The sequence below is a fragment of the Micropterus salmoides genome, unplaced genomic scaffold, assembly GCF_014851395.1.
Source record: "Micropterus salmoides isolate LMB-PRFRI ecotype aquatic unplaced genomic scaffold, ASM1485139v1 Ms_hic_scaffold_8, whole genome shotgun sequence".
NCBI lineage: Eukaryota > Metazoa > Chordata > Actinopteri > Centrarchiformes > Centrarchidae > Micropterus > Micropterus salmoides.
This window is the reverse complement of record NW_024044570.1, coordinates 28356691-28371877: the sequence shown is the minus strand read 5'-3', so window position 1 is coordinate 28371877 and position 15187 is coordinate 28356691. Positions and strand designations below refer to the sequence as shown.

At 40.9% G+C, this 15187-nt stretch overlaps 1 protein-coding gene across 3 annotated transcripts in view; it reads left to right on the top strand.

The window, feature by feature from the left end:
* The window catches only part of cdh13 (cadherin 13, H-cadherin (heart)), a 338083-nt gene that overhangs the window by 196858 nt on the left and 126038 nt on the right, over positions 1 to 15187 (top strand). For all 3 annotated transcript variants that reach the window (XM_038706579.1, XM_038706577.1, XM_038706580.1), the window contains one exon: positions 3493 to 3671. In XM_038706579.1, coding sequence (XP_038562507.1) covers positions 3493 to 3671 — 179 coding nt within the window. The remainder of the gene's footprint in view (positions 1 to 3492; positions 3672 to 15187) is intronic.

The following is a 15187-nucleotide window of genomic DNA, read 5'->3' as shown; positions in this document are numbered from 1 at the left end:
CTTAACTTAAACTTAAATTAGCATCATGGTCACAAAGTCTAAATTGTATTTTCCCTAACTCACAATTTTTAAACATTTATCATTTTAGTCATTTCCTTAAAGCAAAACTGCTGTTTGGCCCCATAGTGAATATGGGAAAATCAGTTGCACGTTAACCGAATGTTCAGTGGTGGCAGTTCTCCAATGTTCTCCCACTGCTACTTTTTTTAAATGTGTTTCTCTCCACGCCTCCTTTTATCTCTATCGCCTTGTGGAATTCACTCAAACATTTCCGTGTACACTTACTGCTACCACCTCTTACTGCATTCTGCTTCTTTTGAATATGTGCTTTTAATTCATCGGCATGGATCTCAGCAGTATTGGTATTGGATAAGATGATTAATCTTTGAACTTCCTTTGATCTCATTCAAACCTGAGAATAGAACGGGTCAGCTCTCACTCTTTTTCAGCCACTTGAGTCTGATTAATATAAATCTCATTTCAGGTTTCAGAATATCCAGCGTGCATGTTGAATAATTTAAAATTAAATTCCAACCACTAACATTTATGCAGATGTGTGCACACACGGCACACACGGTAGACTCAAACACACTCTAGCATCACATTTACCCTTTTTTCGATCTTGTCTGTGTTCTTTTGCTTCATCTTGGCTTTTCACAGTGTGTCACTTCCCTGGTGGCACCGATCTCCCTCGGTATTTGAGAAAGATATAGGAGTTAGCTGTAGGCAGTGTCCCACCAGCCTGTGTAATGAAATCAGTTCACAACACGTGTATCTATGTGTGCTTTCTTTTTCACTGTCAATCATTGTGTCTTTTCATGTGTAAATTGGTGATGTTTTGCCTCATAGCCCCGCTTCTTATTTATTTCATTATTTTATTTATTTTTGACTGAGCACCATACATCTCATTATACAGTAACTTGATAGACATGCCACACACACACTGTTTACAGACTCTCTCTGCTGTCTCTTTCTTTATTGTATCACTTTTCTCTTCATCCAGCCAGAGCTGGTGTCATCCAGCAGATGAGTCTGTGATAGTGAGGTAATGGCAGTCCTGCGCATTCACATCCATCCCACAAAATAACCATCCAATGCAGTTAAGATTGATTGAGCCTTGGCTCCTGTCAGAGGAGGAAGCTGATAAGAGAGGGCAACGAGTCTTCACCAAGGCCACGCACATGATGTCATGTTATGATTAAACAAAACAGACATCGTTAGAGTTATACCTAACCCCATTGTCCCATTACAGAACGCCAGATGTTTATCATGTAAGTTGATTGATGCTGATGCTGTGTTATATTCTGGAATGACAAATGCTTGTTAGTTACATGATGCTCATTTGTGAGTGGCATAATGGTATTTGATGAAGACAGTGAGAGTTAAGCGGGTCTGCTTGACTCTGATGTCACATAAAACATGTAATATGATTGTGTTGCGTTCAAGAGACCTCGGTTTGCCAGTGGAATGACAACATAATTCACTGAGATCTGTTCTAGATAACAAATTTACTCATTGTTTTTAATGCTCTAATTTGCCAGTTGGTGTGTCTGTGGGCAAAGCTATGTGCGCGATCATCAGTGTTTGTGAGCACTGAGTCATCTCTAACAGTGTTGCGTTCGAGGTGTGAAGTGGAACAGAGTATAGGTAATGAAGGAGATGGGACTGTGTAATTATTCAGCAGAGGAAGGATTACCGGTTTACTTAACCCTTAATGGTTCACCTTGAAGTGCAAATGCCAAGGGGATAAAACCCACACCTCGCTGCCCCTCATTACCTTCATCTGGACTACAGACAATTGGTACTGACTGGGCCACCGGTATTTAATGTAGACTTTGCATATTTTCCAGTAGCCCTTTTGTGTCTTATTTGAATAGTTTGGCTAATGCACTGTGGTGAAGTGCTGTCGGGTATTAAGGAGAAGCATGAAAAGAGATCGATGTTTATGGGCCATGCTGTGCAGTGCTGCTATTTAAGAATGTTTTTATTTGAGAAGTATGTGGGTCAAATAAGAATCACAAGGGGTTTCTTGCCAGAAAACACATAACTTCAGTGGGTTTAATAATTTCAGAAAAGAAAAGAATCAGCTTTATGTAAGGTAAAAAAATGCTTTTGACTGCTGCAATGTTGCAAAAAAACTGAACGCAGAAGCAGAATTGCTTCATCACCCACATTGATTTGTTGTTTGTCTTTTTAGAATGTATTATTGCTACCAAAAACTGTATAGATTTCTGTTTATAGTAAAAAAAAAAAAAAGACACCTGACCGTTTAAACAAATCACTTCAAATTCCGTGCAGCACGCACACACACACACACAAAATCATCAGTCCCACATTTTGTTTGTGTACCAGACTCCTTATCACAAGTTTCCATCTGTGTCCCAAACACACCATCACATCATAATGCAGTCCTGCACCTCTCTAACAATCAGTCAAACTTAGAACTCGAAGAAGTATTCAGCTAATGATATTTTAATCACAAATGTCTGACTACAAGCTGAGAACAGCAAGAACATGAAGTGCTGGATGGAGGTACAGTTTATAGACACTTCTGCCCACAATGGAGAAAAGGGAAAACACTACTCAGAAGACACACAACCTAACATGGTCTATATGTGTGTGTGTGTGTGTGTGTGTGTGTGTGTGTGTGTGTGTGTGTGTGTGTGTATGGGAGGGTGTGGCCTGGAAGTACATATCCGCGCACTGGCGTGTGTAGTATTTCTATCTCTGTGCAGTGAGTGTGTGTCTCTCTCAATCTGTGCAAGTGTATCTCATCACAGACAAGAGACAGAGATTGAGGGTTGAGGCTGTGTCAAGGATTTTCTCCTATTTCAGCTCAGCTGCAATGGGCAGGATTTCCATTTTTGTTCACATTACCAAATAAAATGCACCGTGCCGTTAGAGGTGACATGAGGGGGAAAACACATTAATAGGAAAGGCTAACTTTTTAAGCGGCTGTCTGGCCAGCCGTAGTTTGAAATTGCACTTTTCATGCACCTGCTGCCATGATTGCTCCAAACACAATACACTGTTTCTTGTAATGCACAAGAAACATTATGTAGACAACGAGTTAGTCTCACTTTGATTGGCTGGCTAAACGTGTGATTTCATTATTTATTGGATTTTGGTTTACCTTTAAAAACCTTTAGGATGTGAAGCTTCTGAAATAGTCAAAGATACATGTAAAATAATAATATAATTTGCCTAACAGTCTGATATCTTCACCTGTTCCATGTTTCATTATTTCCATTTCTGTTTTGGTTTCGGATAAAAAGTGAAAACTGCAATGTTTAAGACACTGAATGCATAATTTAAGTTTTAAGGTTTAGTTATGGATTAAAAATGCACTTGTTGTATCTTCAAAAATATTGCTGTATTCTTCTAAAAAATATTTAACACAGCAGCATTTACCTCCGTCTCTCACTTTTGTTTTTTTACCTGAGAAGTATGTTTGATTTCAGACTCAACCCTGTCTTTCACTGTCTTCTGCAGGAACCACAGTGATGACAATGACGGCGTTCGACGCAGATGACCCCGCCACAGATAACGCTGCTTTGCGCTACATCATCGTCAGGCAGTCACCAGACAAGCCTTCCTCGAAAATGTTCTACATCGATGCAGAAAGAGGCGACATTGTCACCGCTATTTCCCCAACGTTACTTGACAGAGAGGTGGGTTGACTTGACGTGCGCGTGTGTGTGGTGTATCACTGCACTGAGTGATGGTCCTTTTCCAAGTGGAACAGAGTGTGAGTTTTCGCTGGACAGGTTCTTGTCACAAGCCTTACACTTGCTATTTCTGAGATGCAACTTGTTGTACATCTACTCTTTCTCGACATGTCACTAATGCTGCCAGTGAGCAGAGGGAAGAAAGTGTGTATATACAGAGGATGTGTGTGTGTGTGTGCTGTATGCCATCTTTAAGCATTTGCGTGTGTCTTTGTGAGAATGTGTGGTGGTGCATTCCAGTGAGCAGGCGCAGAAGCCAGATGAGTGTCTCTCCATTTCCCCGTCTAACCGGAGCGAGACAACAGGATGATTGCTTTTTCAGCAGGGTGACGAATGCCAGAACATCGATTGGGTTCGCTGGTGGAAGAGGAATATTAGCTGTTGTCAGACACTTAGCGCATAGTTTAATTGAGGTGATACAAACTCATCCGCCGGCTCTGGTGGTGTCCAACAAGCTTGGCTGAAAACCTCCCATCCGGAACTGCTGGAACCATGGCGGCTAACCTCCTTGATGAGCCGCTCTGCAAGCTACTATAAACTGTTTAACGGAGGTGTAATTGATTAAAAGTACGATGAAATGAGATGTAATCAATGCAAGAAGCACTGTTGATTCTGATCTTATGAGGCGGTTGAGAGATAATAATTTGAGACGTATGTTGGTGTTCCTGGTTTTTCCTCTGTTGGTATAAAAGTGAGACTTTTGAAGCATATCACTTCCAGGCTATTTTAAAAGATGATGCTCCATGAAGAGGAAAAAACCTATAGCAGTACTCCTCCAACTGTCTGCAGCCAAGATTTATTACAACCACTAACTGGTTGGTGTTCGGATATGCAGTTGAATGCCTTTGAGGAAGGCACATAGCCAAATTGCCAGCCTGTTTGTGGCCTCAGTAAATCTCTGAAAAAAGCAGGTTCTTCCTATCACTTTGTTCTCCATAGGCAATAAACTATTATTATTATGATTATTATTAGTAGTAAGTCCTTCACAGTCACCAAGACTTGAGACCCAAGCCAGTTGTTGGTAGAATCTCATTGGAGATATGTTTGATTATTTCACTTACACCAATGATTTAATGAAAACCTTAGCTGGCGGCCGCACTGGGTTTGTCCTGACACATTATTTTCAGTTAATATTCAGTGGGAGCTGTCTGGACAAGGTTGATTAAACACCTTTTCCTGTCAGATTTCAATCTGTTTTGATACACAGAGATGGACAGAGTTTTTTTATTATCTGTTTAACCTGTTGGAGTGGGTTTTTAAGTGTGTTGAGACTTGCCCATGAACAGCCTTTACTTAAAGGGAAACTCAAACAATTGTTACACATCAAAGTCTGTACAGGTTTTTGGGAGCACTAAGAGTTATAAAAAGACTTTTGTGGCTCCAGAGGGAGCTGCGCACAGTCTGATATTTTGCCTCAAGAGATGTCACTTGTGTAAGTGTCTGTTGGGTCTGAAGAAGAAGTCTGAAAATGAAAAACATCTGGGGGTGTGGAGTTACAGAGAAGTTACCATACCATTCAGTTGTAATAAGTTATGTAGGCACCAAATCTTTATAAGAAAGACTATCTCTGGTTCAGCTGCATTGATTTTGATCCTTTTTGTTTTAAATGGTCCATCATGAGTGTGACTAGGTCAAATCGGTGGAGTACTCTTCCTATATAAAATTATTATAAAAGCACTAGATAGAACATGTGTGACTGTGGATTTTCCAGTCTATTTTCAGGACGTCTCGTTGCTGTGACAAAGGCCTTTCTGACATCAGTGCTTTCTCCGTGTTTTTCCTCTGCTGTGCCAACTTGTTTGTGTTCTACAGCAACTCTTTCTGTCAAAGTGTCTGTCTTGAAGAATCACTTTGACTTTCCATACTGCTTAACTCAAATGAAGAAATGAACACCATGACAGTGTTTTCATACTGTTTCCAGTAATGGGTTAGTGATACACCTGTGTGAAAAAATTACACGCAATGAAGTGATGTTGCAGTCCCAGTCTCTTTCTTTTCAAATGCCATCAAAGCCAAAGAAGTGAAATCCATTATGGTGATTTTTTTCCTACTAAACAGCCAAACAGCTTTGACTAATCTATTTCTGTGAAATAGCTCTCTGTGGTATTAATATGTTTGCAGATGTGGCCACCTTAAGGCTGTGGGAGCCTGCGGCGTCATGTATTATTGTCTTTATGTTGTATCCACAAGTGTCTATCGCCCTCATCCCCACACCGACAGATATTTATGTGTGTTGGATTTTTCCAAAACGTCCTTAGGGGTTTTAGCAATAGTCCAGCCGCAGTGCAGCAACTCTGTAGAATAAAAAAGTAACAAAGACAGAAACACAAGTGAGACTTCTTCAAAAGCACAGTCAGTCAGCAGAGCCAGATGGAAGTGCAGAAGGCATACATTTTAAACTGTCCTCCTCTAGGTCTGGAGAGATTTAAACCCAGCCACTTCAGCACATTCTCATAAATATGGCCTCAGAATGACACCCATCAAATCCATCTGCCAACCAGATGATAGTTTTTGAAGACCAGCATGCCCAACATATGTGTGCACTATATGTGTGACAGAGAGCGAAAGAAAGAGGTTTACACACCAAATGAAAGAAACGAAACTTTTGCCCTTCTGTTCTGCAAATTCCTCAGCTATAATTCAGGTGGAGCTCTAAGTGTATTTGGATAGACACCTCACCTACCACAGGGAAGCAGGAAGCAATCCGGAGAAAATTGGACAATCAATTTTGTGACATTGAAATCAGTCTGATTTCCCCTGTAGTGTTTTCTCTGAGGCGTAAAATCCTGTCTTGATATGCACATTTATTCCACCGCTCTGTGTTTTTCTCCTCACTTTACTTTAGACACGTCCCCCCTCACTGTCTTATAATATTCTGACACACGACTGCTGGATCAATGGCAGGCTGTAATTTTTGACAGCTAATATTGCTGGGAGGTGAGGCCATTTTCATAAAAAAGATGGAGGAGTGTTCATATCTATACACATGGAAATCTCTCTTAATCATCAGAACACTGTTAGTAAGAAATCAATCCATCTTAACCTTTCTATTTATGAGCTGAGGCTACACCATGTTGCTACCACATGCAAACACTTGCCTGTACTGCACTGCACTGGAATTTAAGTTATTCAACTTTTTTGCACATGTAGAAGGATGTTAAATTGGATCAGAAAAGTCAAAATACTGTAGGACGCACAGGGTTTCTAGTGTTTAATGTACTAACTTCTTTCTGACTAACTTGTTCCACCTTCTTTGGCCTATGCAAATCAAGCATATGGCAGCTTGACAGAGACAGTGTGTGAGGTGTTATGTTATCTTTCTGAAAGACGGGAAGAAATTATGTTTTGTTCCTGTGTGTGTGATTGAGCGTGTGTATCTACGAGTGTGTGTTGGTGAGGATAACGTGTCTAAGCTTAAATGAACAAATTTAGCTTTTCAGAAAAAATATCATGGCTGATGTTAGTTGGGGAGGAACTTCCATCACAGAGGCTGAAGACATCATTCTGCTGATCCTGCATAATACAGAGAACTTAATCCCAATATCTCAGCTGGCTGATTTATCACTCAAACCCTAGTTTCTTTAGTCATCTGTGCTTTCATGCACCACCTCCCATTGTCACGGCCCGACTCCAGTACATCTTTTTCAGAGGCTTGTGAATTGGAGGAGCAGAGATGTGAATCAGAAAAGAAGTGAGGAGAGCTGGGTGGAGGGTGGCAGGCAGGCATGGCAAACTCTAGTCTCTAGTCTATAAAATAGCAAGGCTCCTCTGATTTTGCTGTCCATTCATATGATTCCTTTGCAATGACATATATGAAGTAACTTGTAACGAGCATGAATCTTCAAATAAACATGTGTACAAAACATGTTTTGTGATCTTTTCATTCGTATATTCTGATTTTACTGTCGCTTGAGACGTGATGAATTCCAATTTAACAGCACACCCGCACGTACCCACCCACCCACCAACCCACACACACACACACACACAAATATATGAAAAGTTTGCCTTAATGCAGAGACGAGATGGAGTGTGGGGGTTCTGAGAAGTAATAACACACTACACACTAAATAAGAAAAAGTGAAAGAGTGTGCTAAGGTTATTGGCTTGGAATTCATGCATAATATATTTGAAGTTACTGTACAGCGTGATCACATTTCCATGCACACAGGCACAGACATCTGTCGGTGTCACACACACATGCACCCCCCAATCATTGTGATCTATTTCAGGCTATGGAGTGTCCATGTGTAGGCAGGCTGTAACCAGAGAGGACAGACTGCTAATGGCAGTGTGACTTTCTGACTCTGTAATGCTCTCTGGCCAATCTGGGAGCTGTCACCGCTAAGGATAGCCAATCGATGGAGTCGGCCGACCCCTCCATCCCCTTCCATGTTCTACAAAGGTGAATTACATGGAGATAAAATGGATGTGTGTGTGGGTGTGGGTGTGTGTGTGTGTGTGTGTGCGCGTGTGGAGGAATCGTGATGTTTTTATTCAGGTAGATAAAACTGCATGTTTCTTTTATTTTAGGTTTTGTTTTTTACGCCTCCGTCTGTGGAGATGTGTTGTGAGTGCTTGTTAAATCCTTTTTTTTCTGTCAGACAGAAAGCACATCTTAAAAACCAATACAGTTCAACCTGTTTGTTTTTTTTACCTGAAGGTGACTTTCAGATTGAAAAGCAGTGCTTCAGTCACTGTTGGAAAAATATTTGCACCTAAAAAAGACAGTCCAGCAAAAGCACTATTCTTCACTCTGAGGCAGTTCAATAGTATGCAGCCTGTATACATTAAAATAATGTCTGTTGTCAGGATGGGTTATAGTCTTTGTTGAAACACGCGCATCATCTGTCAGCAAATGATCTTTGGCTGTGTGCTGTGTATATTAAGGACTGACTTTCCGGTTGCTTGCGCTGTAAAAGTGTTTACTTAATGTTGTCTGCTCTGTTATGCATCACTAGTACACATCCAGAGTGGCAGGTAGATGGATGAATGTCCACAATTATCCCTGATCTGCAGTATAGTATGTAATGGTGGCTGTAAGTAAAGTGACCCAGTGTTTGTTTGGTGCGACCTTGTCAGTGTGCCTTCCTGACAGTGTTTTGCTGATAAGAAAGCTTATCCTTTCTAATGGCTTATTTGGCACTGTGGCCAGAGTGGCTGCATGCCTGTTCGCTGTGATGAATAACAGTTGAAGCTATGGCAGGTTTCACTCTTTAGGAAAACTGCATTTTTCCCACTTTCATTGTTGTGATTCTTCTCTCCTTTTATTGCTCTTTCCCTCGGCGCGCCTGTTCATTGTGTTGTTTTGTTGCTTATTTTCATTTAGTGTTATTTTCTCTCTTTGTCTCCCCGCCTGACTGTCTATCTCTTTTTTGTTTCTGTCAGCCTCGCCTGCCCTTCTCTGTCAACACTTCACTCTGGACATCCAATTACTCGCAGGTCATAGCATAGTGATTCCATTCAGAGCAGCGCCATTCAGCGCGGGCCTCAAACAGCCATTCAAATTACATCCTCGGCTGCCTTCAGAGTTGCCGCTCTGCAAAATGTTGTTTTCAAACATTTCTGGGGCCACCACCTAATCTGATCCCCCAAACATAATTGAATGTCAGTCGTCACATAAAGATGCTCTCCTCTCTTCAATTAGCGTCTCGTTTCCTCGTGTCACAGCAACGAGACAAAGCAGACAGAGAAATATTTACTCCTCCCAGGTAGAGGCCGGAGAGAGTTATTATATTATGTCATTTATATGCAAATAATACAGCACAGGGAACACATTGATAAGATTTCATTACAGCAGATCTGATGTGCACTTCAGTTTATAAACTCCCTTTCATTCCCCTATTATGATCTAGAGATTGGAAAGGTGCGAGTAGATGAGCTGGGTGGAGAGAGATGCGGGCAAGTACGGACAGAGGTATAAGGCCCCCAGGGTGGGTAAAGAGAAAAGAGGCATGGACACCCATGCCCGGAGTCAGTGTGAGTAGGTGCAGTACACAGCCTATGAGGTGGCCAACAAAAAGGACAAGAAAGGCAGCCTTCAGCCAGCAGCGTAATGAAGGAGCTCCATGGGTGTAGAGACAGTGGCAGGGTGGAGAACAATTTTAAGCAGCAACATAGTGATTTTATTCATTCCAACAACAAAGCCAAGGCACTTTGTATTCACCGCCCAGTGAGATATTTTTTTCAACCATATCTGTAGCCAGAGTTGTGTGGAAGTAATTTAAAGATACAGAAGTATGTATCTGCAAGAACTGAGAGAATCAAGACCTACAGTATATAAATGAACTGCAGCCAGTGTATATAAATGAACTACAGCACGCCTAGACCACAAGTACTGTGAAATATATTCATAGATCTCTTTACCCTTCAAAAATAGTCGAATATAATAGAATATTTCTCCTATAGCCTGTTGTGTCCTGCATGAAGTGGCTGATGCTGTGAAGTATTATCATGCTTTTGGCCTTGTGTGTAGAGGAAGGATGGTGTTAGCTGGTTTTCGCTCCCTAAATTCATACTTTTGTTTTTGCCCCCATTCATCATGAGCTGAACTCAAAGATCTACGACTTTCTGTATGTACACAAAAGGCCGATTTCTCTCAAATATAGTTCACAAATCTGTCAAAATCTGTGTGAGTAAGCACTTCTCCTTTGCCGAGATAAGGTGTGGCATATCAAGATGCTGATCAGACAGCATGGGTATTGCGCAGGTGTGCCTTAGGTTGGCCACAATAAAAGGCCACTCTAATGTGCAGTTCCATCACACAGCACAAAGCCACAGATGTCGCAAGTTTTAAGGGAGCGTGCAGTTGGTATGCTGACTGCAGGAATGTCCACCAGAGCTGTTGCCCGTCAATTGAATGTTCATTTCTCTACCATAAGCCATCTCTCCAAAGGCATTTCAGAGCATCTTCACCTCCAAGATCGATTGAGACCAGCCACCCGGACAGCTGCTGCAACAATTGGTTTGCATAACCAAAGAATTTCTGCACAAACTGTCAGGAACCGTCTCAGGGAAGCTCATCTGCATGCTTGTCGTTCTCATAGGGGTCTCGACCTGACTGCAGTTCGTCGTAACTGACTTGAGTGGGCAAATGCTCACATTCGATGGCGTCTGGCACTTTGGAGAGGTGTTCTCTTCACAGATGAATCCCGGTTTTCACTCTACAGGGCAGATGGCACACAGAACACAGTACACTTAATCACACTAGTGTGATTAAGTGTGTCTGTACCTGCAGAGACCCTGCACTCTGCCTGTATTAAATATTTTGTTGTGTTCGGGACGTTTCTAAGCATCAACCATTGGGCAGCTCGCAGGGTGTGAGGTTAGGACTCTATAAAAACATTGCTGTCTCCGCTCTCTGTGTCATGGATGTATAAAGAGCTCTGTGTCTGTCTGAGCAAGCTACACACACACTCAGACAGGATGAAGAGTGGCTTCGCATGCATTTACACAAAATCTGGCTTCTTCCTTCAAGGTTGTGTTCTGTGGGGTGGCCATGATTATTTTTTGTTAGACTCATTGCTTTCTTCTCGCTAACACCTCTCCCTCTGTTCATTCACTCTGTAGATCACTCAACCACCGCTGATCTTTCTCGCTCTCTCTCTCTTGCTTGTTGAGCCGGGTAGGAGAAGACAACTTTGAATCGTGTGTTTACAAACTGCAACTGGAAAATCCTACTCATTATGCCTTTAAACATCCCCTCCAGACATCTTTTAAGAAATATGAAGGTACTCTGCTGTGAAAAGTTCGTCTGGTATGATTTCTTTCCCACATTTATATTTCAATTACACAGTTAATTTTTTAAAAGTCCTCCTTCTCCCTTTTTCAAAATCCAGAATCTAGGCAAATCATTTTCATTAAAAAAAATTAACTAATAGATGCAATATGTCGGCTACTTCACTGTTCAGTCTGTTTTTAATGTATGTTCGCGTTAGCCTCTGTGGAAGTTGCATACTGGCCAATGATTGGTTTCTAAACTAGTGATGTGATGTCACAAAATCGCGATGATGAATGCAAGCCCTATTCTTAGGCCTATCTTCAACACAGATTTGTTCAATGCTTAAACAATTATTTTTTTATTTGTTATGGTAAATCTTTCACAAGAACAGCACTTCCATTGGTTTTTATTGCTGTTCAGGCATTTAAGGCTGCTGTGGCAGTGACATTTGCTGCAGTAAAGCAACAAGTTAAGGTTCAATTAGTAGGAAAACTTGACCCTCAGCAGATTATGTTTTTCTCATGAGTTGTGAACTACAGCTCATTAGAGTTAATAAATAGATAATCTAAATACACGCATCCAAATAGCTGTACTATTTGGCTGTTTTAGACACTCGTGATTAGTGACCCTCAGTGGCGGCTGGCCAATAGAGGGCGCGAGGGCGCAGTCCTCCCTGGTGGTTGAAAGTGTTTTGATTTTTTTTTTTCAAATTAAACATTTTTTATATGAACAGTAATTACTTTTTTTAGGCAGATATGTGATTAAATTGCAAAATAATGTTTAATATATAAAATATAGGCTAAATAATTATGTTTGGGGATCTCTTCTGGGGTGCTAGAAATATCACCCAGGCAGTACGGCAGCAAAGCTAATAACTGACAAGATATGCCCATAGCAACATAAAGTAAGCTTTACTTGAGTATTTTCTTTTCATGCCACTTTCTATGTTTATGTTGACTGTTTTTATGTAAGAAACCTTTTAATATTGGCATAAAGGGCCCGATTTACTAATATCCCGAATAAAGAGTACTAAATTGCGAGTGAATTCTAAAGTGAATTCTAAAATATTGCATGTGCAATTTTAGTACCTGTTATATTTGTATTTAAATGAGGTTTTGCGTATTTCAATGGTTTCCACCATGGAGAGTAAGGAGGGAAAGCAGCCACTGAGTAAAAACCTTGTTTTTTTTCATTCAGTGTGTCCCGAGTAGGTGGAAATTGTATGTACCTGCCTAAGAGTGCACTAAGTACTTGGGACAGCAAACCTGAAAAACTGCTTTGGGAAAACCCAGCAGAAACAGCTACAGTATGCTGGAATGACCCAGACGCCAGGAAATGCCAGCAGCTCGTGCTTCATCCAGCCAGAGGGAACAATCACCCAACATCCGCAATCTCCTGTTTCTGTATGCCCCAACGCCCCATTCCCTCTCCGATACCTACGACCGGCGTGATGTTGGTGATCATTCCCTCTGGCTGGATGAATTTTACGCATGATCCATGTATTACTGCAGCTGGGGGCTCTCCGCAGTGCCACGCAACCTTCTAAATTCTTCCATGTCACGTAGAAAAAAAAATTTGCTATATTGGCATGAATGTTAATACAACAGTATTGCCAAAGCTAAAGGAAAATACAAAAAAACTATTCAATTTATAAAGGCCTAAATAATAAAATAATTGTATTTCTATATATTGGATACAGAATAATATTATCTAATATTGTTGATTTCTCTACGTTTTCTTTCATTATGGCTGTGTCTCCTTCTGGCAACAATAACAGCAGCCATCTCGGCGCAACACTTCCTTTCAAACGTATTAAATACAGATTTTGTTACACTCACATGAAATTACGTTTTGGCTTGGGAAATCACATTGCGTTTAGTAAATAAATGTATTTGCATGTTACCCTCCCATTACTTTGCACTCTAAAACTGAAACGCCCCAAATTGCATATTCATTAAGGCAAAAGTACTAAATGAACAACAGGTGCTATTTTGTACTTTTGAAAGATGTCTGCATGCACACCATTAGTAGATCAGCTTACGTGTTCATTTGCAGGTGGTATCAAGTTTACACACGTTTTTACACACGCAAATGTTTAGTAAATCTGGCCCTAAGTATTTTCTGACTATTTCACAGAGCACTGGTATCCTGCAGTTTATTTTAAATTGTATTGGGACGGTTACTGAAAGTGACTGGATATGGCACAGCCCCACCTCAAATATTTTCTCCAGCCGTCAACTGGTGACACTGACTAGGAGTTTGATTTACACACTTACACACAGCGCAGCATCAAGACAAAACCAGATCAAAATCAGATAGCACTTCCTCACACATAGTGATGGCTTGAACGCACAAAAGAAGTCCAGATAAGAAAGTGAAACACTGGAGTACATAACCAAGAGATCCCATTATAAAGAGTGTTACTGCAGTGTCTCCTTATGTGATGGCTAGTGGCCAGAGATCTGGCAGCTGTAATCAATACAGTGTAGTTGGTGTGAACCCAACCACCTCACTCTCTCTTGTTCTTCCCCGAACTGAACAAGGTGGACACCATTCACAGGCATTGATGAAATACAGCACCCCTTCTTTCCCCCTCCATCTCAATCCTTCCTCCGCCTCCTCCTCCCTCCCCCCCCTTCTCTCCCTCCTCTATCATGCCTCTGTCCAGTTGCATTAGTGAGGAAATGAGATTCCCCCTAATTAATTAGATCTCTGAGTGCTAAAGATGAAGATTACATCCCAATGAAGGTTAGAGGTGTCAATCACAGTTTTTTTTAAGCTGAGCATTCCTCAAGATAAATTGGCCCCCCTGGGCATTGTGGGTAAAAGTGTGTGTTGTTAATCTTGTTATTTTTTTTTTTCGCCCCTTGATTTTATTGAGTCTCTACGACAGTAGTCAATGAAAGCCAGGGACCAGAGAGAACAACAAGGTAGAGAATTATATTCACCAGAAGAGCAGACGAGATGCTTTGTTGGAGGAGACGAGTGAGGGAAATGGGAAATGAGGATGAAGGTGAAAAATGGAATCATTATGACGCTAAGAAGATGGAACAACAGAAAGGAAAAAGGCAAGACAAATTTGATAATAGAGGTAAAAACAAAGAAAGAAGTGGGAGTGACTCAGAGACCAATTATTCCATATTAAAATAATGCGATTATGATTTTTTTTCTTTTCACATCATGATTATGACTTCACAAAATGTCTTGATAAACAGTTTAATTGTTGCCAATTGGGTAGGGCTGAAAGAAAGTAATTAAGGAAAATGCTTGAGGGATTTGGTCGACTGATTTAGGTCAAAAGGCCAGATCATTTTTCATTCCCTGTCTGTCTCTACAACACTTTAGTTAATCTGAATAATTCCTCTGAACCTCAAATCTGACTTCCTGCCTTTTCTTTGGAGACAGATTTTAGATAATGTACTTGTCTTATAAGCAAATAAGATGACAGCTAAGCCATCGCTTCCCACATGCTTTGCAAGAGTGCAATGAGTTTCTGCTGTGTACATTCAGTAACCTGCGTGGCATCCCAGAGTGCTTTAATGACTTTTCAAACATTCATTATTTATGTCCACGTGGTCAATGTGGCACAGGGGTAGAGCCACTGCATAACAATCTGGTCAAAGTCTGAAACTTGAGAAGCTAACAGATGATGGAAAAGTTTTGACTGTCAACCAAATTGCCTCTCATCGAACGTCATTAAAGGCCCGATACGGTGAAATAAAATTTTACGGTGCTGTGC